A 25,191-nucleotide genomic window follows, 5' to 3' on the forward strand; every position below is an offset into this window, starting at 1 on the left:
GAGATCCTTCCTGCCCACTGCATCACCAACCACAACAACTCCTAAATGAAACTGGTTACATTTAATTTATTCTTGGGATGAACAAAGTATTTTGGAAATAAACATTTTCCAAATGTTTTTTTTTTTTTAAAGGTTTTTACTGTGTTCTATTTTTAACTTATACTGTTGAAATTATTTATTCATATCCTCTGGCAGATACTTCTTAATAATAAAATCAGTGTAAGGGTTTGGAAGAAAATAGAACAGCAGAAATTTATTTGGAGTCAGAGTCACGTGATTGTAGTGAGTAATTCTGCATTGCTTCCTCCCATCATAAATGACATGGTACACTTATACCACATGTTTTCATTGTTCCCCAATAATATTGTTTTGTTTTTTTCCTGTTAAATTACATATAATTTGTTGCACGTAAGGTGGGAACTGTTAACCTTGGTTTTGTTTACATCTCAAACTGGGGTTTTAAAAGCCATAAAAAAATCCATAAAACTCATCTCCGTCTAAAAAGCAGCAGCTTCCGGTCCCATGCGGTGCTGCCAAAGCTCTGCATGAGCTCCATGCCGCAGTGTCTCTCTAAATGCTCCGTGGCGTGTTCTGCAACATCGCCACGGATCTTCAGGGTCTTGAAGTGATCAAAGTCCGAGCGGCCCAGCTTCCTGAGGCGCCGAGCTGCAGAGCGGTAACACTTCCAGGGCTGAGCCTCCAGCAGGAGGTGGCTGCTGATGGCGGCGAGGCGAGACAGCAGCTGCAGGAGGACCGAGTCTCCGTGGTTCAGATGGACCCACATGGTGACGGCCAGGCACAGACACAGGTGGAAGTGGGAGCAGCTGTGCTGTTTGAGGAAGTCTTGCAGCCGGTTGGTTTCCTCTGTGATGTCCAGCTGGATGAAGGAGATGTTGCTGTGGAGAGGGTTGGTCTGCTCTGCGCGCTCAACAAGTGTTTCATCCAAGTCAAACCCCAGAAGCTGAACTGTGCTCTTCTCTGGTTCCTGGACAAGATGCTTGTAGACGGCCACACTCAGGTCCTGGTGTTCACGCAGGAGGAAATGAGTTATTGTTCAGACAACATCAAATGGAGGTTTTCTTTTCTTCTTAAAATTTAGTTTACACCAGCGGTGTCATAACTATTTGCCACATAGGCCAAAATCATGAAGTCAAAACAAATAGAGGGTCAGAAAAGAAGAAATGATTTTACCTATTCAACAATAAACAAAGAATGCAATGTTTTAATTAAACAAAGTAGTCAGATATGTTGTTGGAAAGGAATGTGAAAATCATCACAGATCCAAAACTTAAAAAAGAAATTCTAGAATATCAACATGGGGGGAAAAAAAATAGAACAAAATTTAGTCAATGCTGTTTGAATAATTGTTAACTGGAGGAGACAAAAAAAGAAAATTTCCTCAAAGAAAATACTCAAAGTGAAAATTGTACAAAAATATTTACATTTTGCATTTAAGATTAAACAAAAAACTTAATAAATATGTTGCAGATTTCTATTTCTGCTCTTTCTGCAAAAGAGAAATCTCCTATTAAGCACCACAAATAATCAAGCATTCACTCAAGGAAATGAATGCAATGTATTGCATTCAGGCACCAAAATGTTTGTTTTCTTATTAATAAAAGAACTGATTATTTACGTGCCTTTTTATGTAATCTAATATTGTATGGAATATGCTTAAATGAAAAATCCGCAGAATGAGTTTTTGCTCGATTAATTGATTAATAACCAGAATAATTGAAAACTTAATCTAAAACTACAATAATCACTGGTTGCAGCTTTAGTTATTGGTCTATGTAATTAAAAATATACATTCAACTAGTCTAACTTTACACTAACATAGATACACTAAAGTGGCAAAGTAGAAACAGGAACTTTAAGGACACCAATATAGCACCACACGTATAATTTCAGGAACAAAAAAACAGGAAGTGAGTCACTTTCGCACCCCGGAGTTACATCCCACGTCCAGGATGAGCGTGGGCTCGTCCCCTCCGTCCCTGTAGCCTAAATCCCGCAGGAGCGTCGCTGGGATGAGACTCAAGCGGTTCTCCGGAGGGTTAAAGCTGTAATAGTTTATAAAGTTCCCGTAAGGAGCAGCGCCGGGGTCGTTCACTGCATTGTCAGGATCTTTAAGATCCGGACATGTTGCCATCGTAACGTGTGTGCCTGAGAAAAGAGTCCGGGTGGAAATGTCGTAAATGGGTTCCACTGGATTTTCTCTTATTTTCACGCCTGCTGTGGGCGCGGCCATTTGGAGAAATAAAGAAAACGGTAGCTAAAATATTCACTGCTATATTTACTTATACTGTGTCTTTTTAAAAGTATAAAACACTCGAAACGACACGTACATTTTTAAAATCTGATGCTTAATAGAGTTAGTTTTATTTAACACTTTTTTTAAAAACTCGAATCAAAACTCAAATTCAAATGTAAGATGCTTTATTTAGAAACTGAAATGTCCATTATATATGTTTTATTTTAAATCCCATTTTCCAATATCACTATAAATCAGTGACGTGCTGTCAGAGGCTGAGCCTCACCTGGGATTGATCAGCCTCTCTCTACCTGCACTGGCTGTCACTCTGTGAGAGCATGTTCCTCCTGTCTGTACGTCGCCAATAAAATGGCTAAAACACATTTAATATAAAAACTGATTTTCCATCATTTAGTTTATCTGTATAATGTACAGTGCCTTTTGTCGCCAACTGTGCGTGTTACGTGTTTCGTGCTGGGGAGCAGTTCTGCTGGCTCGTGACAGGGGGCGCTCATGATCCCAGACATTGTGACTCCACAACTGCAGAGTAAGAGACAGCAACAACGAGCGTAGCTTGGCTCATACAGAGAGCGAGAAAAAGGTGGTTTCCCTTTTCTGTGCAGCATCTCAATAAATTAATAATATTTATATTTCCAAATTTAATTGACTTAAGGGAATTATTCTACCTTGGCAGCACGACTATGGATGGCATGTGAAAGTCTTTTTACTCTTCAATGTTGCCCGCATGCGCGAAATTTCCGTATGTAAACAATAACATGCAATAAAGTACAGGGGGCTTTATGATTTTGTTTACGTCAGTGTCTCACCAGCCATGAACCTCTCTGCACGTCACTGACATTGATCGTTTCATACTTGTCATTACTATTTACGACCTCCAGACGGCCTAGTTTTTCTTGTAAATATATATTAATGTTAGCAATTTATGTTTTATGTGTGATCAAACGTGCTCTGTCATCAATTTTTCAGTTGTAAAAAATTTCATCACTAAAAAGTTAAGAAAAACTTAAGCACGGCTTTTCTTAAGTAGTATATCCAATATTAACATTTTAATTCAGGGGCGTTTAAGATTTTAAATTCCAGTGACGTGGTTTTATTTTGAAAACCGGATTGCACTTGATAGCTCTGCCTTGTTGCTTTTTTTTTTTCAAGCAGAAAATTTTAAATTATAACTTCTCTATGTGTTTTATCTTGATATGCCGCACCAGACGTCCAGGTCATGTTAAAAACTCCCCCGAGTGCTGAATGAGGGCTTCAGAACCGCTTTCTGAAGAGAAGTGGGGAGTTAAATAGTTCAAGGGGTGGTGTAATATGGCCTCCTGACCGGGTGGTGGCGCTCTGCTCTCTGACAGTTTACTCAGGACAAGAGTAAATTCACCAGTTTCCACACCTTATGGAATACGAAGGTTAGCTAGCTGACGGCTAGTTATCTGGATTCTCTCTGTTGACATTGAAGCAAAGAAACGGCCGTTTGTTGCGTTTACTGTTTGTTGGATAAAAAAGGTAAGAAAACACAAATATTTTCTAATCCATTTACCCCAAACAGTCTTGAGCTGTGAGCCTTTAGGGGTAAATATGTTAGATTTGGATACGTCTGTCCCCAGATCCATAATCTGTGTGTAATTTCACTATTAAACACCTTTTTGGGGGGTTTAGTCGACATATATGTAGAAAAACGTCATTTAATTTCTAAAACGCTTTTCAGTTGGGTGTAACGTGAATGGAATAGTTAAAAACATGAGATTTCATGAAGCACACTTTCATTTAAAAGAGCACTGAAATCTTATTTTTTAAATCTAATTTTGTGTGTAATTTGCTAAATATGTCTGATTATCTTTGTACATAGTATACACTGAACAAAAACAACGCAGAATTTTTTATGAGACGAACTATAAGGCCTAAAACGCATCACAGGTTTGTGATCAATGTTTGAAATTATGTTGTGTATATAGAAAATGTTTCAGATCATTTTTTTGAAGTGTATGGGAATGTTGAAATGGTTTTATATCCATAATTTGATCAGATACTTCAGTAGACATTTTCCAAATCCGTATTTACTCTTGAGTAATCTTTTGATGGCTAATGTTTAGCCATCAACATGAGTAAAAAGAAGTTGAAGCATCACTGCTATTATATGAGTACATTTTTGGGGTGTTCTACCAGCCTCTGCTTATGTCTTGTATGAATATTTTTATCAGTTGGAACCAAGGAAGATTAGTAGTAAATACTTTGGAAACGAAGGGGGATCCTACTAAATTAACAAATTAGACTTGAAAATGTTCAGATTAATTGTTATACTTTAATTTCTGTATGTTGCACAATATGATAAAATATCATAGTTTAATTACTGGAATAAAGTACTTTCTGTTTTGGAGGGGTTGCAATATTTTGAGATTATTTGTATAGTTACAGGTATTTAAGCAGTTCTAAGCTTTTTGCCTCCAACTAGTCCACTTATCAATTTGTCATCTTTATTGACAGATGACTGATTTTTCTTTACTTTTCAGTCTAAGTTGTGTACTTTCATAAAACAAATGTTTCCACATAAAAAATACTTATCATTATCTTAAATGTCCAAACTTCAGCCTCTAAACTCACCAGTTGAATTAAACCCAGTTGCTGAACCTGCTCCTGTCTTTCAGGATCATCATCATGGTGACGGCAAAGCGTCTGGCTGATATCGGTTATCGTGCTTTTTCTACCTCAATGATGCTGCTGACGGCGTATGGAGGCTACCTGTGTGTGATGCGAGGATACCGGTACTGGGAGAAGCAGAAACGGCTGAAACTGGCTGCAGAGAACCAGGACACTGAAATCATCAAAGACTGACGTTGCCTGGACTGCACTGTAAATCCTACTGGACGTTTCCCATTCCTCTAATCCGCCGCAATGGTGAAGAGAAGGATTCCTCCCCGAATGTTCATCTATTCTCACACAGATCTAGTTTTTCTTTTGTTGTATAAAACTTAACCAAACAATGGTGAAGAATATGTTTGGCATTTGTCACATCTGCAGAGCATAATTTCAAGTTTGTATTGTATAAAAATGCCTTAAATAAAAGTGTGACAATTTATCACAGTTCAAAAGAGATATCATCAAACAGAATATATTTGAAAATACATTTTTACAAAGCACTCAAGTCATCCTTTTCATGGTTCACATACCTGGATTTACAGGATGTCAAAATCTCATACACAATTGGTCTTGGAAGAAGTAGTTAAAATAGTTACAAAGAAGCCAGACATTGTTGAAAAGAAAGTTCACATCATTTTGCAGAACTGTCAACTTCCTGCTACTCATTCAGCAGGTTTTCTGTTTTTCAGACTTGATAAGTCCAGCTGTAACACATGTTCATTTATTGGAGTGGTACCTGCTGCGGAATGGTGGTTCCGTGCAAACTGTTGTGAATAAACCCTTCAGGATAAAAATAACTAAGTTCCTCTGACCAATAAAACTGGGAGAGAACATTGAAACTAACCAATCTCTGTAGTCAAGCCCACCGCCTGGAAAAATAAGGCTACGCAAATCACATGATTCAATTTCCGCACAACGCTGTCAGTGTCTGCACATCCATCCATCCACCGATTCACAAATCTGTGCGCTGTCAGTGTTAAAATAAAGTGGGAGAGCCTCGCAGGACAGGCAGACATATAGCTCTTTGGAGGCTGTCGGCCCCTCGTCACCAGCTGCTGTGGTTCTGAGTCCGGGCTCTGGCTGCAGCACAATGGCCGTTGGTGCCGTTTTCTCCCTTCGGCTTGTGAGTGGAGGCCTTCAGGCCTTCAGCTTCTTCCTCTTCAGAGCTGCTCTCAATGTCACTACGGACATCATTACACACCTTTGGGACAGAAGGCAGAATCCAATATTAAAACTAATATGAAAAAATAGGTTAAATATTACTACAATGTAAATTTTCCTGCTGGTAGCCATTTGTCTGACTTTGTTTTATATGCTGCATTAAGTTTTACTGAAAAGCATCAGAGCAGTGGTACCCTCCTCCCGAAAAATGCTGGCCACTCCAGAGAATCATAAATAATAATACATTTATTGAATTGCAAATAAATATATAAAATTCCAAAAAAAATAAATGTATCATTTCTATTTAAAAAAAAAAGAGGAGAATTTATAATTTAGGAATATTTATTTTTTACTGGCCTGGTCAAAAAAAAAAAAAAAGACTTTTTGATTGAACTGCTCGCAACACCCTTAATTGCCACAAGGGGGTGGTGTTGGACAAGTTCAACAACACCCTCCTGACTAATTGGAAACAGTTGGACATACCTGACATTCATGACACCATAACAACATTACTCGTCATTTTACAACTCTCCTCCCACTGCAAGCGACACTTCAGCCACACTTGGAACAAACAGGACAGATGAGATTAAGATCTGAGAGAAAGTGCAGGGAAAGTGGTCGGAAACTTACAGCCAAACACAGAGATGGCAAAGTTGTCAAGCAGACAGAGCAGATGTAGAGAAGTGAGAGAGCAGCGGAGTGGGAGGGCAGGGTGCTGGGGGGGGGGTCACTGGACAAAGATAGAGAGAAAGACGGGATCTCCCACTCTGATTCTGGAGAGGGGGAGGGGGATCATCTGCAGGGAGAACGAGACGAGAGTCAGGGGCAGATGGGAAAATACGCAGAGAAGGGGAGGCTGCAAATCTATCACCAAAAATAGCAATCAGCTTTCTGTGGCAAAACGCAGATGGACAACTGGCAGTGGGGCTTTTATCTGTGTTACTGTGATAGGAGCAAAAAATTCTGCAAAACACTTCATGTCAAACACAGTGAAGTGAAACCAACAGGTGGTTACAAGTCAGAACATAAGTACTGAGTTTAGAGTAGAGGTCTGTTCCATTTTGTTCTCTAAACCATCTAGTGCAGCAAATGTCACATGGTTTTCTTGAAAAACCTATTAAGATAAATATCTACAATAGGAAATTTGTCATTTTCGTAGCTTTTTCATGCTTTCTGCAAGTTTTATCAACTCCAATATTAGACATTTTAAGAACATTTGAATGGAATTTAAGACACGTATTACAACAGAAATCTACAAAAAGTAATGGATATAAAAAATGTTGATCACAGACAGCAGAAAAGATGTTGCTGCATGACTCAAGAGTTTAACAATAAAGATCCTCAAAAAAAAAAAAAACTATATGGAATAAAATTCAATAGTCCTGCTACAACACAATTTAAGCTTAAACTTATTGTTTTTCAATTATTTAAGACATTTTAAGGCCTTCCTTTTAAATACGTGAATTTAACCTGTTTTGCTGTTTTGATTGTTGAAAATAAAGAAACATAAAATTTAGCAAAAAGAGGATGGTAGGCGTTTCCTGTGGGACAAAAAAATATGTAAAAAATAAACAAGAAAACAAACAGATTCCAACCTGTTTTATAAAATATAAGAGAATAAAAGATATAAAAGCATATTCCTAGTACGTTCAGTGTTAGTCTTTGTGGAATATTGTAGGAATAAACTGAAAAACTGTTAAAAACCACCTGAGTTTGTTATTATATCAAAATTTAGAAACAATAGCTGGTTATTTTTCATTTTTAGTCAAAGTCATCAAGAGACATTTTGGAAGGTCCACTTGTGGCCCCAGAGCTGAAGGTTGTAGACTCCTGGTCTGGACCGAGTCCATGTAAGGTCAACAGATGTCACCAACCTCCTGGTTTACTCAGATTTTCATAACAAAGCCACAAAAAAACTACTTTTGCTTTATATTTGACAAACAGTAGAAAAAAAAAAGATCTCATTCAAACTTTTTAAACTGATGTATCTCACCTTTCCTCGCATAATAGCTTTGAAAGCTATGCGGAATATGAGGTAAGCCCAGAAGACGTGCATCACTTGGAGGAGAAGCAGCAAGACATTGAAGACCCACCAGGACGGGTAGGGTCCAATGATGGTCCAGCTCTCAAACATAGTAGAGTTCAGGACCCTGGAAACCCAGAAAGATAATCCATTATACAGAAAAACAACACCTAGCAAAGACATACCCATCTCCCCCCCGGAAAGGTTTGGATTTCAGTCCAGGTAGCTTCACCACTCATTCATTCACACCAAGACACTGAATATAGCTGCTCAGGTTACTTCTGCCAATGGCAGGTTCCCTATTGTTGGCCTCTCTGTGGAGGGAGAGCTGCAACTTTTACTGCTCTGTCGAAGAAACGCAATCCTCTAAAAAGCTTCTGTGGATAAATGTCAACCTAAATCTAAGCGTGTTTTTACACCTGATAGCTCAGTAGATTTATTTCAAAAGGAGCCAAAGTTGCGGTATTTGTTAAAAGTTTCAGCTGGTGTGGTTCTCCCCCCTCGCCTGTGGGGGCGCTAAGTGTCGTCATATTTTAGAGGGCAGGATTTGTCATTTCGCTTTATTAAAAGACCATGAGTCATTTCTAGTGATAGGCTCTTGAATTTGTTCTGGTTGTATTTACCCAGAATGCCCTTTGCTGTAGTCCACTTCCTGCTTTTGGAGTGGTCTATGGTTACCTTGGCATCCGTATGTGCATTTGTACCACAGCAGAGTTACTTTTTTATCGATTGCACATTCACACCTCCTCAAACAAACTGGACTTTCTAGGCCAACAGACTGGAGTTCGGTTAAAGTGGACTAAAGGCTAAAGCTGGTGTGAATGCAGCCTCAGAGCTCTGAACCAAGAAATTCAATGAAGTGTGGTTTAAATTTTATCCTTCCCTGAAATCCCAAAGGCTCAAACCAAACAAAAAATGTCCAAAATGGTTTCCCGAAACGTGTTTCATGTTCTTGTGAAACTCCAAACCATAGTTCACGAATGTGTCACTAAAACCAAACCAAATATTAAGTTTGAGTGGCTAAAAACACTCACCATACTGGATATATAACAAGCCGTGTGATAAAGAACACCACACTGAACACAATGAAGAGGGAGTCACACAAGCGCTGGTATTTGGCGTAGTTTGCCATCTTGGCTGCCTGTTGGAGAACAAAGACAACAGAAATCAAACATTATGATAAGATGGTGAGGAATGTTTGCTCCAAATATAAGAAGTTTTAAAAATATGCAGTCAGGGTGAATTCCAGTCAAGACAAAAACAACTCAGAACTCATCGTTATTGGAAGCTGAAAAGCTGTACATGACATACAGAAATATCTAAAACAAATAAAACTCTACTTTGGTCCATCTACCAAAACGATATTATTGTGCAAATTGTGGTTTGTTCAAGTGCAACTTTGTAAATGTGCAGTAAGTTGTTGCTCATATTCTTTTTTTTTCTGGCAGATATTTTGCAAACATGCATGAAATGTTTCAGGACTCCAGAGGATTGAAGTGTCTCATTTTTCCCCTGACATTAACACGTGTCATATGCATGATCACATCATCATACAAAAGAAATCACTTAAAATGAGCTACAAAGGTAAATGAAAAAAAAATTAAAAAAAGGTATATTTTTGCTACATTAAGTTACTAAAACTACACATATGATCCTTATTTGTGGTTAGATGTAAAATGAAGCACAGCAGAGACCATTATTTATAATCTCAGGAGTGTTTCCAGATTGTTTATGATCATTACTGACCTCCAGCAGGAAGTCAGAGGCATCATGGACACACAGCACCAGGCTCCCCACGCGAGCCATGTTGTTGGCGTAAGAAAAGCTAATGAGGCTCACTGTTGCCAGGTGATGGATGAACATGATGAGGAAGTCCTGAGAATGAAACGAGACGGTGATCAGTGTTCACAGAAAACACACATTTATATATATGCTGACTGCAGCCATTTGTGAGGGAAACCCAAAAGAACTGATGCAGAATTACTGAATCACAAGACAAACTAAAACTAGGTTACATTTCTGACTGACTGACCTCAAACCATAGAGGATGGAGGAGGATGTGTTATGGTTGGAGGATTTCTGTAATGCTCCACATACATGAAAGAGTTACTTGTTGACCTTTGAATTGATGGTGGCTGGATTCAAACATAAATCTAAAGTTAGATTTAAATATTAATGGTGTTATCAACTATTTGATCTAAAGGGGCCCTTACAGAGACAAATATTTACAAAAATATGCAACAAAACTAGAAATTCAGTTACTATTAAAATAAAAGAAATACATAATTGGATAAAATATTGAATAAAAATGATTCTTATCTTTGGTGAAATGGTTAAAAACTGTTTAATGTATCAATATATGTAGGGGTGCACTGATCACAGTTTCCAGCTGATTGCCGATCTTTAAAAAGCCTCGCCTGCTAATCGATTCTTTTGTCTGGAAAATTGCTAAGTTAGATGGTTAAAATGAATTGGCTATTGTTCACCACAAAACATGCAGAAAGACGTGACCCGGCCTGACAGCCAGTCTTCTCACAGCAGAGCCAAATAGGACAGTGGTTGATTTTCAGACCTCAACAGAGGAAGATAAGTTTGGTTTGGTTTCACATGCAAGTTTTGCCCAATGACCCAAAATTAAGAAAACAGGGTCCAGGCGATTTTTGTGTGTGTGTTTATTCTTCTTTTTAATTTGTATTGTTTTATATATATACATTTTTGCTTTTATTTCCTTGTAATTGTTCACCACTATATAAAGAAAGTTATTACTATTATTATCACTAATATTACTAAGATCGGTGATCAGTCACAAAACAGCAATCAATGCACCCATTGTTCACATCTTTTGTAAAGTGATTAAAAAATGTTTACAAATGTCTTCATCAAAATCATTTCAGAGATGAAGAGAAAAAAGGCACAACTTAATGTGATTAAATGTTATTTTTAGACTCACGCCTCTGACAAAACTGCTGAGTCATCCTGTTATTACACCCACAAGCAGTGACTTCAGAGCATGGCCGAAACAAAGGACGCACATTTTTGGAAGTTTAGGCAAGTAATCCTACACAAAACTAACAAACAATACTGGAAATATATTTCTCATAATTAACTGGAGTTTGTAGGTTACTCATATCAGAATCATTTTGCATGGGAATATATCTGCACATCAAATTTATGATTGAAACAAACGTTAAACAAATAGTGAAGAAGGGATTTAAAAATTTTCCACAACAATAAAGGATGTGGACATAAAAATAAACATCTAATCAAGAAACTCCCGAAGCAGATGTTGTGTCTGCTTCCTCTGAGCATCCAGTAACAAACAAGAGTTAAATCAGCAAAACAGCAAATAAAACCAAGTTAAACTAAATCACAATTCAGTAATCTTCTGCAGAAAACATGTAGAGCTCTGGCATTGTGAGGAATTTCTACAATTCTGACAGACTCAGGCCTGCTCCATCTTGCAATCACATGATGCACTGAAAACACAGAGCACTCACAAACTGAGCAGTAGGAGTCACACCACGCCCCTTCAGAGGGAAAAACCCCCATGTGACCTCCAATCGAAAGCTAACCGAACACACTGTGAAGTCTCCCAGTAATGCTAGTATATACAGCTGCAGAAAAAAAAGTGTTGCATCATGTGCAGGCTTTCATGCATTCTCTGCTCCAGCTAAATGTGGAACAATAGACATATTGACAAATGTCTAAAAGGGAGAGGCCCTGGAGAGGATCTTCTGCAGTCTGACCGAACTGAGTTACACTTACCTTCCGTTTTATATCCGTGAACTGGGAAAACATAAGTGACCAGTAGAAGGCCAGCTCAGTCACATAGTAGTGATAAAGACCTGGAGTCATGACCTGGAGAGACAGAGAGCAGAAGTCAGAGAGCCGATCAGTTTTACTGGGTTCTGCAGAAAAACAAACTACACTCAATTTCTATTTGGTAAAATCACAAAAAAAAAAGTTAGGAATAAATGTTTCAAAACATATAGAGGATAATCTGCCAATTCCTTTAAAACTTCTACTTCTGTAATAGAATCTGCAGCACAGTTTCCTGGTTTTATTCCCGAAAAATAACCATTTAACTACTCCGCCCTCGTTCACAATAAAACGAGCTTAAAGTTTAGCAAACTAAATAAAACCATTGTTGTGAAGCGAATACATGAATCTGGTTGATTCAGATTTATTTCAGTTCAGAGGAGTGAAGGTTGGTCATTAAACAACTGCAGATGCCCCAGGCGGGAGATAACGTAGCACAATAACATTTTCAGACGTCTTGCGGTTTATATTGCCATAAAGCCCAACCCTAATGGCTGTACTGAGTGATAAGCAGCAAAACAATCATCAGCCACAAACACTGATGATGCTGAATCAGCACAAAAACACAAAGAAAGAGAAATTTCTGACCAGTACCAGATTCAGTAACGAGAATCTGGTCGTTTTTGTTGTTTCGTCTGTCCAAACCCAAGGCATTAATAAGCCGTTTTAATCTGATCTAAAAGGAAACAGCAGGAACATATCTGAAAGTTGTCTGACTGCATTTCATGAGTGGCATGTATTCAAGGAGAGGCAGCGGAGTGAAGCAGTTAAAGCTGATGGCTGGGTATGATAGTGGTGAAACTTTATTCAGAATGGTATGGGAGGAGAAAAAAGTCAATATTAAGCCTATCAGAAAAGATGAATTTAAGACATTTTAAAGATGTGCGGACACCCTGGATTCGTCCCTAGACGAGTCGCAAACCAGAGAAACGCTGGTTATTTAAATAGTGTTTTTGTTGTCAGTTTCCACTTTTTGTTTACATAAACTTTTGCTAATTTTGAACCTAATGATTAATACTTTATGAAAGGTTAAGAGACTTTTTGTTTTTTGGGGGGGATATTAAAAAAGTCTTCTAGTTCCAGTGTTCTTTAGAAATGATGTTGAGAAGGTGTACTTGCATTATGATGTCGTTTTCAGATCATTTTCAACTAATATGATAATGGCATAATAAAGCCAGTGCACTTAGTTTTCTTGCAATTACAAACTTTACTGGACAATAAATTGTTCCAAAACTTATTGCAATGAGCCAATAAATAATGTTGTTTTGAGACCATTTTCAAATAAAGTATAGATGTCATGATGATGCAAATTTGCCCCATCAAAGACAAATAAACTTTAATTTAGAATAGAAAACTCCACAGTGCAACTGGTAGATTTTAAATACCCAAAATAAAACAACACCCAAAAACAATAAACAAAAAGGAACAAAAACACAAAACCGAAACCAGGAATAAAATGGATTTTAAAGAATCTAAACAAAACTGCCCTTCAAAAAATATAAATTAGATTTGATTTATTGTGTGATTAATTGGCTTAGTGACAGGCCTATCAGTGCACCAAATGAACTAAATGTTTACGTCATTTGATACAATTTGAACAAATATCTGCTACAATCCAAATGATCCCTAAAAGGCAAATAGATTCTTTTGTAATGTGTTTTATTCTCGACTCTTCAAAGGATTCTTTAGTCTGAACTACATTCACACAGTCCCAGTTATACACATCTACCCACTGAACACGAGGATGTGTGGAGACACACAGATCCACATCCACAAAGTTTCACCACTGAACTCAACATCTTTCTACAGTTAAACAGAAACTAAGCCTCTGAGTCACAGCACAACTGATGCGTGGTCCTACAAAATATTGGACTAATATGGTTAATATATGAGAACTGCATCATACCTGATAGGGGTAACCGTACCAACAATGCCGCGTATCCCACATCCACGGACACTGGAGACAGAAAAACAATAAAAGGCTCGTCAGCAAACAAATCCAGCTTGTTGTGTTGGATTAACAATGGATTTATAATGACATCCAGCGTTGGTGAGCTACCTGCCACAGAAACTGGAACCCATAAATAAATATCCCCAAATAAAATGAAAACCTCCACCTAGAAACAAAACCAGAGAAAAACAAAAGACATTAAAAATCCACCAACACATTTAAACAGGAACAAGCTTCCACTCAAGTTAGTGGTGAACCTACATGCTTTCGCAGAACTTAATGTGTGTGCTGGGTTTATCCTGATTCCTGCGGTGCCGGAACCAACGCTGGACTTTTCGCACCTCCCAGTCCAGCTGCTTCGACAGGCCATCCAGATGCCGCGAGTCTGGATTCTGTCACCACAGCGTGGAAAAAACAACAATCAAATTAGTGTGGAATGAGGAGTTTGAGCCAAAAAAAGAAGAGCGAAAGCAGAATCCAGGGGCATTACTGAACTACTGAAAGAACTAGCAGTTCATAATATGTCTCTGAGAGTTTAGATTAGATTAGAATAATCCTTTCTTTGTTCCTCAGAGGAAAACCTTCAGTGCATCAGCAGCAAAGTAAAGAGGAAATAGAGGCACACAGGTACGTTTATTAGAAATAGATAATAAAGCATAAAGAAGATGTATACAAATATAAACAAACATACACAAAAAATCTATGATGCAAGGCTGAAATGATTAATCACATTAATTATGATTATCAATTATTGAAATAACTATAGTTAAATGGAGCCCTCAGACTCTCATATTGCTGTTTTGATGAAAAATAGTACAGTCAGAGTTGTAATAAAGTCAAAACTGTGCAAAAAATACAGTTTTTATTAATCACAAAATAAACAGAGTAGTAGTCAGTACTTTTCTAGCTGCAGATGCACCTTTGCTACAAATGATCAAGCATTCGCCCAAGGAATGCCATGTTATTGTATTTTAATAAAATGTGTCTTTTTTTGCATAAATAATAATTATTTTAATAATGTGTGTACCTGCATCTTTCAATCTATTTCTATATTGTGTAAAAAGGCTTCAGTGGTTCAATGAAAAATCTGCAGAATGTGCTCATATTTTATCCAATTCATTGTCAGAATAATCAATTACTAAAATAATTACTTAGTTAGCTGCAGTCATAATATGCAGTCCAAAAGGTTTTAAAAATAATCAACAATCTGAAACAAATGTTCTGAACTGAATAAATGAATGTAATCAGTTCATGGCAAAGCCATAACTAGGTTGGTTTTTTTGAAGATTATTTTAAGCTAACAATGGTTTAAGTTTAGTTTATTTTTGTTTCTAGATATTATTTTTATGTTCTGTTTATTTTACTCGTGCATTTTATAAAACTTGTGAGACTGAAAAGACCATGCAGTAGGAGGTAATTTAATTCATAAAAACTCAGATAAATAACTAATTCAAAACCAGAGGCCTCCTGAGCGTAAAGGGGAAAGGAAAATTACACAAGTTATAAATGGGAACTGCAGATTTGAGAGCTTGAATTGCACCGGGCTCTTCTTTTGAATCCAGAAACCAACCTTTGTGATGGAGGTGAACACCTTCTCCAGCACCGCGTTGGGCTGAGCTCTCCTTCCAGCGCCCGGCTGAATGTGGAGCCCTCGGGCGCAGGCGCTGGCGATAAATCTGTGATGTAAACCAGAAACAAAACATCACGAGCTGATCGTAAAACATGCAAACAGAACTTAATACCTGCATCACTGCTTGACTTTCATTCAATGAGGAAGGGATGTTAATTTGCCTTGAATCAGGGAAGTTGTGCTTTGAGGATTTGACTACACAACCTGAAATAAACATTCAGCAGGTGAGCTCATGTGCAGCTGGACTATTCTTTTTAAGCTTAATGCTGATCATATTTATTTTTGATCATAACATCACTGATATAAGCTGAATGTGATGGGAAAGTTCCACAGTAAATGACAGAAGTCAAACAGAGACAGACTTTGGTCTCAGAGTGAAATTCTTGCAGCAGAACAGGCCCTCCAGAAACAGGCAGCGATGTGGGCCCTCCAGAAACAGTCAAGTGCATCTTAATGATGAAGCAGGATAGCTGAAGTACAAAGTAAATCAGTTTTTTTTTCTTTTTACGTTAAAAGACGAACATTTGAAAACTTTTTATTTGTGTGAACTCTTCTGGCGGATTTTCCAGCAGGATGTTGGTTGATTTAACAATCAAATTATTTTCAGGCCGCCCTCACGTTATAGTCAGACAAATCCTTTAAGTGTACTCAGTCACCGATTTGCCTATCGTGTCTCAGAGAAATGCAAAAGAATATTTTAATTTAGTGAAAACTAAAGCTTGCACAGCAGAGCTTCTTTCACAAGACTCTAAAAAAAGATACCAGATGAAAATCACTTCACACAGGTCAAAACGTCTTAAAATGATCAAATGTGATATTTTTTTTCCCTCTCTTAATTTGTGTAGCATGTGTAACCTTTCAAAAGAAAAATAAATTAAATAAATTGTTTTTCATTTTTTGCAATAACTTGCTTTGTGAAAGTGGCTCCTAAATGCTGCTGGGTTTAAACTGTTTGGGATCCAGTTTGTTCACCAAAAACTGACATTTTGCTCTGTTATTCTGATCATTTATTTTACCAGTCACATTTTACAGTTTTGATTGTCTCGGGTCGAAACGAATAATCAGTTTTCAAAATTATAGCCAACTAATCAATTGATCTTTAACTGCGGTGTGCAGATTAGTAAAAGGTCTTTTGATGGAAGAACAACATTCAGGACAAAAAGACATTTTGTTTTTAAGATAAAAACTTTTTTTCTGTAAATTTGTTCCAGACAGAAATCAGAGTGGCACTTCTAGCTTCACTTGGTTCAAATTTTGTAAAAAATAAAAAACATTAAAATCCTTTTAATCACTGTTTTATTAATTGGTTAATAGAAAAAACTAATCAACAGATTAGCCCGACGCTGTACTGATTTTGAGTCGAGCACAAAAGACGAGATTTTGATGTTAGAAACAATAAAGGGAAGCTGTGTTATTGCATTTTAGCCAAGAAATTGTTTTTCTTATTTAAAAGCGCGACTCAATTAATTATTTGCATGTTTCAATATATTTCTAATTTTTTCAAAGTAAGCTTAAGTGGTAAAATGAAAAGTCTGCAGAACATGCAAAAATGTATCTGATTAATCGGTAGAATAATTGATTGCTAAAGTAATTGTTAGTTACAGGGCTGTAATTTTCCATCAGCTGATGTGTGCAATGCAACCTGCAGCAGGCTGCGCAGCATGACGAGAAAAATCAGAGGGAACCAAAAATATTTGCCGTTAAAATGACGTCAAGTTACTTCTTACACTTCTGGTCCTTCCCGTTTTTACTGCCGCTCACTTTACAAGAACTTGATTTACTTTATCGAACACCATTGGTTTCATGTTGAGGTAACTTTCAAAGCAAAAATGACAAACATGCACATAAAATGCAGCACTTAATGTAAGTTACACATGTCAGGCTGCATAATGAGTTCCACCTATAACCATTAAAAGTTGAAGGTTACAAATCATCTGCTTGCAATTTCTAAGCATTAAAAAAAGATTAAAATATAGCAGACCCCTGGTTAGTCAACGTAATGTTGACTGCAGTTTGAGTCCATGCAAGAAATAAAATGCCTCAGCTGTGTAACATACCGATAACTCAAGGTGCAAACAAAACAAACCGTTTGTGTAGAGACGTTAGGTTGGACAGATGGGTTTCACTGTTATGATGATGTTAAACATTACTCAGAGCAATCCACGTTTTACCGTTCAAAGCTTCAACAAGCACAGTCCACCCTGCAGCTATCGTGCTTGACGTTTAGATCCACCAATAAGCTCCAAAGTGATAAGGTGCTGAACGGGATGAATTGTGCAAGTCTGATTCACTCTGAACTGGCACCACAAGTTAGCTTTCCAACAATCTATTAAACTGTGACTCAACCCCATGGATGAGCTCAGCGATGGGCAACAGCCTCGACTCCTGTCTGGACAGGTCCTTCACATTTCTGAAAGGAACGAAGATGACTTAAATCTGACGAAAGTTGAAGCATTCGGCCTTAATAAGAAGAAGATGGAAGAAACTAAAAAAGACATAAGTTAATGTATTTATGTGAAATGTCCAAACAGCCCTGCTCCTTTACAGAAACTGACCCCCACCAACATACACAGCGGCTGTGGCCAAGCGAGAGGCTTGTTGTGGTCTGTTTACACGCCGGCTGCCCTGACACTGGGACACTTTCCAGTTTGACAGCTTGGCTCAATTCATATCCCACAACTTCATTTTTTAATCAAGTTCATCTGATTTTCTACCCAGATTCTACATTTCCAGAAGATAAAAAAACACACTGAAATAACAGGTGGCTCAACAAGGCCTGGGAAAATTGTTTAGATGCATAACATTTCCATTCTGTTTTAAGTATATACACTCACTTCCTGGATAAGGTGAAAAACCTGCTGGAGGATGAGGAAACGTGCCAGACACAAGAAGTCAGGAGACGTGTAATCTCAGTTTGTGACATTTGAAAGCCGTGACACGGCTTATTAGAGTATGTACACACAAGGAAGCTCGGCTGCACACATCTACAAAGTCAGAGCCAGGAGCAAAGCAATGATTAAGATCATACAAGAATGAACTGGCCGTCGGCTCCAACCTCGACGCCCTGCTCTGAAGCTTCTTGTGAATATTATGAACCTGATCCACAATATGACTTTTACAACATGGCTCAAGAAGGAGAAAGGAGAGAAACTTTGGGAAAAATTGGATTATTTTATTGCCAAACTTGCGTCACAAAAGGTGTTTTGTGACGCCACATCACTCAGACACCTGGGAGTTTTTCTGCTTATTGTTTGTGACTCCATACAGAGAAATGTCTGTGAAATTGTAATGTTCATCAGTATGACTGCCTGCTACATTCCCTACAGACACAAAAAACAGTCATTTAAGCCAAAACAAACATTCTGCATTTAAGATATAAAAAATCCTGTCTGTAAATCTGTTCGACCCAGAACCCGAATGAATAGTTTTAGCTTTACCTGATTTAGATTCTGTTCTAAAAATCTCCTATCAAGCAACTTTTACTATCCAGTTATTAATTGGTTCATCCAAAAAGTAGTCAATCAGCCCTACACTGTATTGTATTGATGTTAAGTCATGCAGAAAGGGACGAGCTTTTCACATGTTGCTGTTAGAGGAACTGTTTTAGCTGCATCCTTTGCAACAAATGATCAAGCGTTCACTAAAGGAATGCTATCGCATTGCATTTTGGGCAATACAATCTTTAAAAATTAATTATTTGTTCACTTGCATCTTTTAATGGATTTCTAGTATTTTATAAAAATAGCTTTTAAAAGTGGCTGAATGAAAAATCTGCAGAATGTTTCACTTTTTGTTTTCGATTAATCATCAGAATACCTTAATTGACTGCTAAAATAATTATTAGTCGCAGCCCAAGTGAAATTAAAATTCTTAACAATGACAGCATGTTGTGCAACCACTTTCAAATGGATGGAGATGGAAACGCCTTTCCCGTGTTTTCCTGGCTGTTCTTTCATAAACATGTTTCGCAGCATCGTATCAGCAAGGTGAACAGATTGCAGACGGAAAAGCCTCCACCCAGTCCAACCTGTTCTGATGCACTGAGCCTGACGACTCAGGGGCATGACTCTCACCGCTGTCGGCTCTTTGATGCAACAAACTCGACCCTCCCAAAACGTGCTTTACGAGCAGAAAGTCCACAACTGACTCGGCTCCAACAAGTTGCATCAAGAGGTCTAGTGTTACATTCACGGCTCACTGACGAGAGTGAATTGTATCGTCTTGTAGAAACGCCATCATATCCACAAGACGGAAAAGTTTTGAGAGCAATACTGAAGAGAAACAAAACTTTTTACACTATGTGTGAAAAGTTTCCTGCTGCAGGAAACAAAGGAGATGGAATCAAAGTGTTGTTTCCTGCAGTTAAAGATTCACTGTGGGTGTTACGTTGACAAAGCTGCTGAATGCAATAAAATTTATATGCACAGTTGATGCTGTGTGTTCTGTTCAAAGGTTAGATACTGAGAACTGGGCGGATGAAAGAATAATAATTATTTCAGTATAAGGAACTTGGATTCCTAAAACAGCTCAAAAACCTAACAACTGAAAGAGACGCTCTGCACTCTATTAATGCAGGTCTGAGCAGATTTATGTGTGTGCATGTGGGGCTGAAACAATCAGATTAAGAGATTATTTATACAATCGTTAACTGATCAATTAATTGTTAACTGGAGTACACACATTTTTAAAAAATGCCATTTGCTGAAAGCACAACACAATCAGAGCAGTGATTAAGCCAAAAATGCACACAAAATATGGATTTTGCTGTTTTACCTTCACCTGACTCAAATTCTGTAACAAAAAAAATCTATTATTAAGCACCTTTTGCTGTCAAATATTCAGTTAATCAAAAATATATGTATAAATTAGCCCTACATTTAGCATGCTAATTTAATCAGGAGATGAGCTTTTCACACGTTGATGTTAGAAATATTTGTTCGTTGCACATGCATCCTTTGCTACAAATGGTAATGGATGAATGGATTTTATATATTAAATGCTATTAGTTATTATTTAGATAACAAAATGTCTACTTTCCTTTTTTATTTTAGAAAAAAAGGAACTCAATTATTTATTTGCATTTTTACTGAATTTCAAAAATTGTGTAAAAAAAAAAAGCTTAAGTGGCTAAATTAAAAAAATCTGCACAACTTGCCAGGTTTTTATCTAATTAATTTGAATAATTTTAAGAATAACTGATCACTAAAATAATCATTAGCCCTAAGAACATATATCCTGCCAACAGCAGGATGCCTTGTGTACTCTGCAGTTTCGTGAAGCAACAGAAGCTGCGCTGTCATGTATTCTGCTGATAAATAAATGAATGAAGGAATGAATGAGTCAGTTTGGTCTGTTAGGTGTCGGGCATCAACAGAAAGTGATCACTCTCTGATAACACCCTCCGGCATCAGACCACACTCTCCTTGAACACACCTTCACATCAAGAATCTGGCAGCTCTGGCACCGGAGACAGATGGCAAACAGCCAAGAGCATCTTACTGAACACTTGAACATCTCGGTCCTTTTACGTCTCTAATATCTGATTGCTTCTTATTTACAGACACTTGACCACGTCTGGATTGAAGCATATAAAGGCGCGAACAATGCAGTTGGCGCTACCCGCATAACCGCGATGTTTAGCAACCTGGACCGTGTCTGTCTGCCCCAGCAGTTGTTCTGAAAAGCTTAGGCTAGTTCCTGGATGTTTCTCCATATGATTTGCAAAAGCAGAAAAGGACTTCCTGGTGCAGGTGTATGTTTGTTGTCACACCACTAGTTAAAACAGAAATTCACAGGGTTATACTATGCGTAGAAACCCTGTGAGATTGTTTTTGAATCAATCATCCTCATTTTCACCTGAATGCTTTGACCACCAACATGGCAGCAGAGGTTTGAATTAAGAGCAAAGAACCTGGAACTGTTTCAGGAAAACTTGCATTTTGAAATAAGTGGAAAATGAGGAATGCAGGAAACTACTGGATGAAAAGTTTGTTCCTTATTTCAATATTCATATATTCAACCAAATGTATCTGATACATAAAAGCAAATCTATTCAGTTTAATTCTACACTTCATGCTCTGAACAACGTCACACTCTCATTTTATACATCATATTTGAATTTGAACCATTTGAAAAATTGTTGTAGTTTACACATTTGACAAAGACAGTGGACCTATTGTTTTCATCAGTTTCAGTTTCTCTATTTATTTTACATTGTCTATTGTATTCCTAATCACAGACCGAACAAATTAAAGTTGGTTTAACATGTTTGTCTAAGTTTGTCAAGTTATTGGACTATAGAAGTGTGTTGTACTGGTGCAGAAATATAAATAAGTGTTTAATTTAGGACATTTAAGTATGTGTTCAAAAAAAAGAAATACTTTTTTCAGTCAATTCAGAGATTTGTTTTTCTTTATAGAATTTGTGTCAACTAGCACTAAATGTCAAACATCAGTATCGGAAGTGAAAATATTGCATCGGTGCGCCCCTAGTTTTTAATATGCAGGACATTTGCATCCAACTAAAAATTAAGCACAAAATTATGTAACATATCATATTTCTCTAACTTGTATCTTGTTTTCATAAAACATGACAAAGCATCTCAAAGTACTCTTTAATGGTTGATAACAGGGGTGAAAATCTACATTTTCATTCAGAGTCTGACTGACTGTCAAAAAATTACATTAAGGTGTCACAATTACAATCAAATACAATAGAAATAAGCCAAAAAACAAAAACTACCAGTGCAATAATAAATCACTGGCCCTAATCTTGATGAAATGTCCCCTTTGTTCCTCTAGAGGACCTCTGACCTCTGACTCACTGTGCATGGCGTCAGGAACTGTAAAGCTGCTTCACGGTGTCCTGTACCAGTCCTGTACCAGTCCTGTACCACACAACCAGTTCTGTGGGTTGTGGTGTTTTCTCCTTCATCAGTTCGGTCAGATATGACGCATTCTATGGATGCTAGGAGTTTCTGGAAGCTGGGCCACTTAGAATTGTCAGTCATTTCATTTCTATGTATTTTACTTCTAAGGAACCAAATTTTATTGTCCTCCTTTAAAAGGACTTTGATCAGCAGCTATTCAGTCTTCAAAAATGTAAACAGATGAAGGACAGAAGTTAAAGTGTCAGGCTTAAAAATGATGTACATCAGATAAGCAACATCAGAAAGTGCATTATGTCTTTAATCAAAATAATAACAATCTAAAAAAACAAAAAACAATTAGAGGTGGTGCAGTGACTGCAACTTTCAAGCTGATCACAGATTTATTTTTTTTTAAATCTGAACTGCCAATTCTGAATTTGGCCAATGCTGAACTTTTTAGTGCCTAAAAAAGCGACAGTCAGTCGGCCAGTTAAGCTGGCCACAGAGGGGTGATAATTGTTAACCACACAGTGCAGACGTGACCTGGTGGGCGGGCCTGTCTGTCAGGGGTAAAGCCGCTAATTTTCACACCATTGCAGAGATTAGATCAAATTTGTTTAACATTTAAGGATCGGCCGATAGCTGAACACCCAAAATTAAGAAAATCAGGGACATCAATCTCATCAATCAGTGCTGAAAACAATAATGATTCTGAAGACCAGAAACAGGGCCTGAAAGCTTCAGAAATCATTTTTGGGTAGTAAAACGCAATTTGCATTTGTCCTCAGACAAATGCAAATTTGTTATTTTTTCTATACTTTGTGAATTTTTCAGAAGCATTTTGGAACAAATTGTGTGTTACAGCCATTTAAGTTGTCTGTAATGCATAGAAGCATCCCCTGGGTTTAGGTGCATTTATAACAAAGCATTTCCCAAAGGTAATTCAGAACTAGACTGGAAATGAACGGAAAAGTAGTCACTGTCTAAAAAATACAAATAAGCCTGAATAAACAGAGTTCCAGACGTTTACGGTAAAGTCTGGCATTTTAAGAGCAAAACAAATCAATAATGGAGAATCTATGACTTTTACACAGAGCTATTCTTGTACCTGCCAGCAGAGTGAAACAAATATCTCACCTTTTTAGGTCAAAAGGCTGAGTCTATCTTACCATAATTTGCATGACATAAATATCAACTACAGTGTATGTGCTTAAGCCACATCATAAATACAGGCAAAATAAACATAATGCAACAAGTGGATGAAAACTGGGTCTAATTCTGACCACATTCAAAAACAAAAAGAAAGTGAGCCAGTTGTCAGATCCTTTCTTGCACAATAAACTAATCATGCTGATGACCACCAATGAAACCAAAGATTCAGGGCATTCAGTTTTAGATGTTAAAGCCGGGTTTCCTGTTCCCGCTTGGGGAGCGAATGAGTTTACAACACACACCTAAAGAACCAGTAGATAGCTCACAAAATGCATGTGGGAAATGTTTTCCTAACTATAATAAAGTAGTGAAGTTCGCCTTAAAGAAGGCTTGGCTGGCAATAAAATGGCTAGCGTCTCAATGCAAGCCTTGGTTTGAAAATGAAGAAATCCTTCAGGTTTTAGGCAAACACAGTAACTGGCTGGCGTTCAAAAATCGAGAAAACTGTGATGTGTGTGTTACTGAATCCAGGAGGCTGGACAGACACGAGGACAGTGTCCCTGTGTCCTAATCAGTCAGGCTCTCCAACTTCACATGTGATGTGAACTTGAGCAGCGGTGACGCTTCCTTTAATATGAATCAACTGAAGACACGTGATAAGAAATAACAGCTTTCGAGCTAGAAAGCTATTATTACACTTTATTTTACTCATTTGTTGGCAACCGCCCGTAATGTAGTCTTCAAAAAGTGTGAAAAACATAAATTAGAGACAACAAAACTGCTGTTATTGCTAAAGCTTCTCTTATTTAACTTCCAGACAAAGATACTGGTCCTCCCACCCAGTTAGCTAATCCATCATCATCCGCAGGACAAAAAATCGCGCAGCAGAACAATTGGGAAGCTTTACTTTCACTCCAACAAGTCCTCTTGGACAATACGAACCTTTCGAAGAGTATCCTGACAATAAAAATCCCGAGAGCCAGCGGTAAAGCAGCCAACAAGTGTCCAGCTTTGGGATACTCCACCCCGGGAGCGGGGTCCGCCAGATCCGCCCAGGTTACGTTGTGCGGCAGCCAGAACCTCTCGTTCCAGAACCAGGCTGAGAGAGCAGCCATTTTTCGCCGCCTTCCCGTCCCCGGATGCTCGGAGGAAAGTGGTTTCTCAACTGAAAGAGACGGCGCGATAACGTCGTCGGTCGCATCCACTTCCCTCCCAGCGCCACTTGTTGGACTTGCTCCACTCAACTGTCCCGCAACGACATCACCCCCGCGGCAGTGAGCCCGAACTTCCGGCGAGGACTTTCAAATCAAGATGGGGGCGTTTGGAGATCACTAAAATACGATCACGTTTGTTTTACTCGTTGCCATGACAGATCGCGAGTGAAAGAAAACAGAAAAAACACTACTTTAGTTAGTAAAGAACAAAATTACCCCGCCTGAGGTCAAACCTAACAAAGCTGCTCTCAATACCTCTAAAGTCAGAACGTGAAGTGACGTCAGACCCGAGTCAACGGCTCTGAGGGGGAAGTCTGGTTTGTGGGGGATTTGCGGGGTGTGTTGTGCTGCAGATGTTTGTATCAACCCATTTCTGACTAAAACTGGAGCGCAGCACCTACATGGTTGACACAACTCTGCATTTTGGACCGCGAAGTTGGCGTTAAAAAAAACTGTTACAATATTCC

The 25,191-nt window shown here is 38.0% G+C and overlaps 3 protein-coding genes across 3 annotated transcripts; 1 reads left to right on the forward strand and 2 right to left on the reverse strand.

The window, feature by feature from the left end:
- Positions 1–70: 70 nt before the first annotated feature.
- LOC129372646 (pre-miRNA 5'-monophosphate methyltransferase) lies at positions 71–2,157 on the reverse strand. The gene is made up of 2 exons (XM_055050064.1): positions 1,946–2,157; positions 71–1,021 (listed from the first exon to the last, which is right to left on the reverse strand). Exons 1-2 carry the CDS (start codon positions 2,150–2,152, stop codon positions 488–490), a joined length of 741 nt encoding a protein of 246 aa, XP_054906039.1. The 5' UTR covers positions 2,153–2,157; the 3' UTR covers positions 71–487.
- A 1,471-nt stretch (positions 2,158–3,628) lies between these two features.
- LOC129372648 (cytochrome c oxidase assembly protein COX14 homolog) lies at positions 3,629–5,345 on the forward strand. The gene is made up of 2 exons (XM_055050066.1): positions 3,629–3,775; positions 4,915–5,345. Exon 2 carries the CDS (start codon positions 4,925–4,927, stop codon positions 5,099–5,101), a length of 177 nt encoding a protein of 58 aa, XP_054906041.1. The 5' UTR covers positions 3,629–3,775; positions 4,915–4,924; the 3' UTR covers positions 5,102–5,345.
- A 17-nt stretch (positions 5,346–5,362) lies between these two features.
- Positions 5,363–24,923, reverse strand: cers5 (ceramide synthase 5). Its single transcript, XM_055050065.1, has 10 exons — positions 24,453–24,923; positions 15,431–15,536; positions 14,122–14,252; positions 13,969–14,026; positions 13,816–13,866; positions 11,856–11,948; positions 9,837–9,965; positions 9,125–9,231; positions 8,061–8,217; positions 5,363–6,107 (listed from the first exon to the last, which is right to left on the reverse strand). The coding sequence occupies exons 1-10, from the start codon at positions 24,623–24,625 to the stop codon at positions 5,952–5,954; spliced, it is 1,161 nt and encodes a 386-aa protein (XP_054906040.1). The 5' UTR covers positions 24,626–24,923; the 3' UTR covers positions 5,363–5,951.
- Positions 24,924–25,191: the final 268 nt, after the last annotated feature.

Source organism: Poeciliopsis prolifica, unplaced genomic scaffold, assembly GCF_027474105.1.
Source record: "Poeciliopsis prolifica strain line A6 unplaced genomic scaffold, Auburn_PproV2 SCAFFOLD030, whole genome shotgun sequence".
Taxonomy (NCBI): Eukaryota; Metazoa; Chordata; class Actinopteri; order Cyprinodontiformes; family Poeciliidae; genus Poeciliopsis; species Poeciliopsis prolifica.

What these genes read in the sequence shown, in the direction of transcription:
- LOC129372646 (XM_055050064.1), bottom strand. Translation starts at nt 2,152, where the DNA reads ATGGCAACATGTCCGGATCTTAAAGATCCTGACAATGCAGTGAACGAC. An exon ending in ACGTGGGATGTAACTCCGGG is followed by an intron (nt 1,022 to 1,945) that starts GTGCGAAAGTGA and finishes CGTGAACACCAG; the next exon opens with GACCTGAGTGTGGCCGTCTA.
- LOC129372648 (XM_055050066.1), top strand. Translation starts at nt 4,925, where the DNA reads ATGGTGACGGCAAAGCGTCTGGCTGATATCGGTTATCGTGCTTTTTCT.
- cers5 (XM_055050065.1), bottom strand. Translation starts at nt 24,625, where the DNA reads ATGGCTGCTCTCTCAGCCTGGTTCTGGAACGAGAGGTTCTGGCTGCCG. An exon ending in GGTACGGTTACCCCTATCAG is followed by an intron (nt 11,949 to 13,815) that starts GTATGATGCAGT and finishes CTGTCTCTCCAG; the next exon opens with GTCATGACTCCAGGTCTTTA. An exon ending in CTTGTTATATATCCAGTATG is followed by an intron (nt 8,218 to 9,124) that starts GTGAGTGTTTTT and finishes CTGGGTTTCCAG; the next exon opens with GGTCCTGAACTCTACTATGT.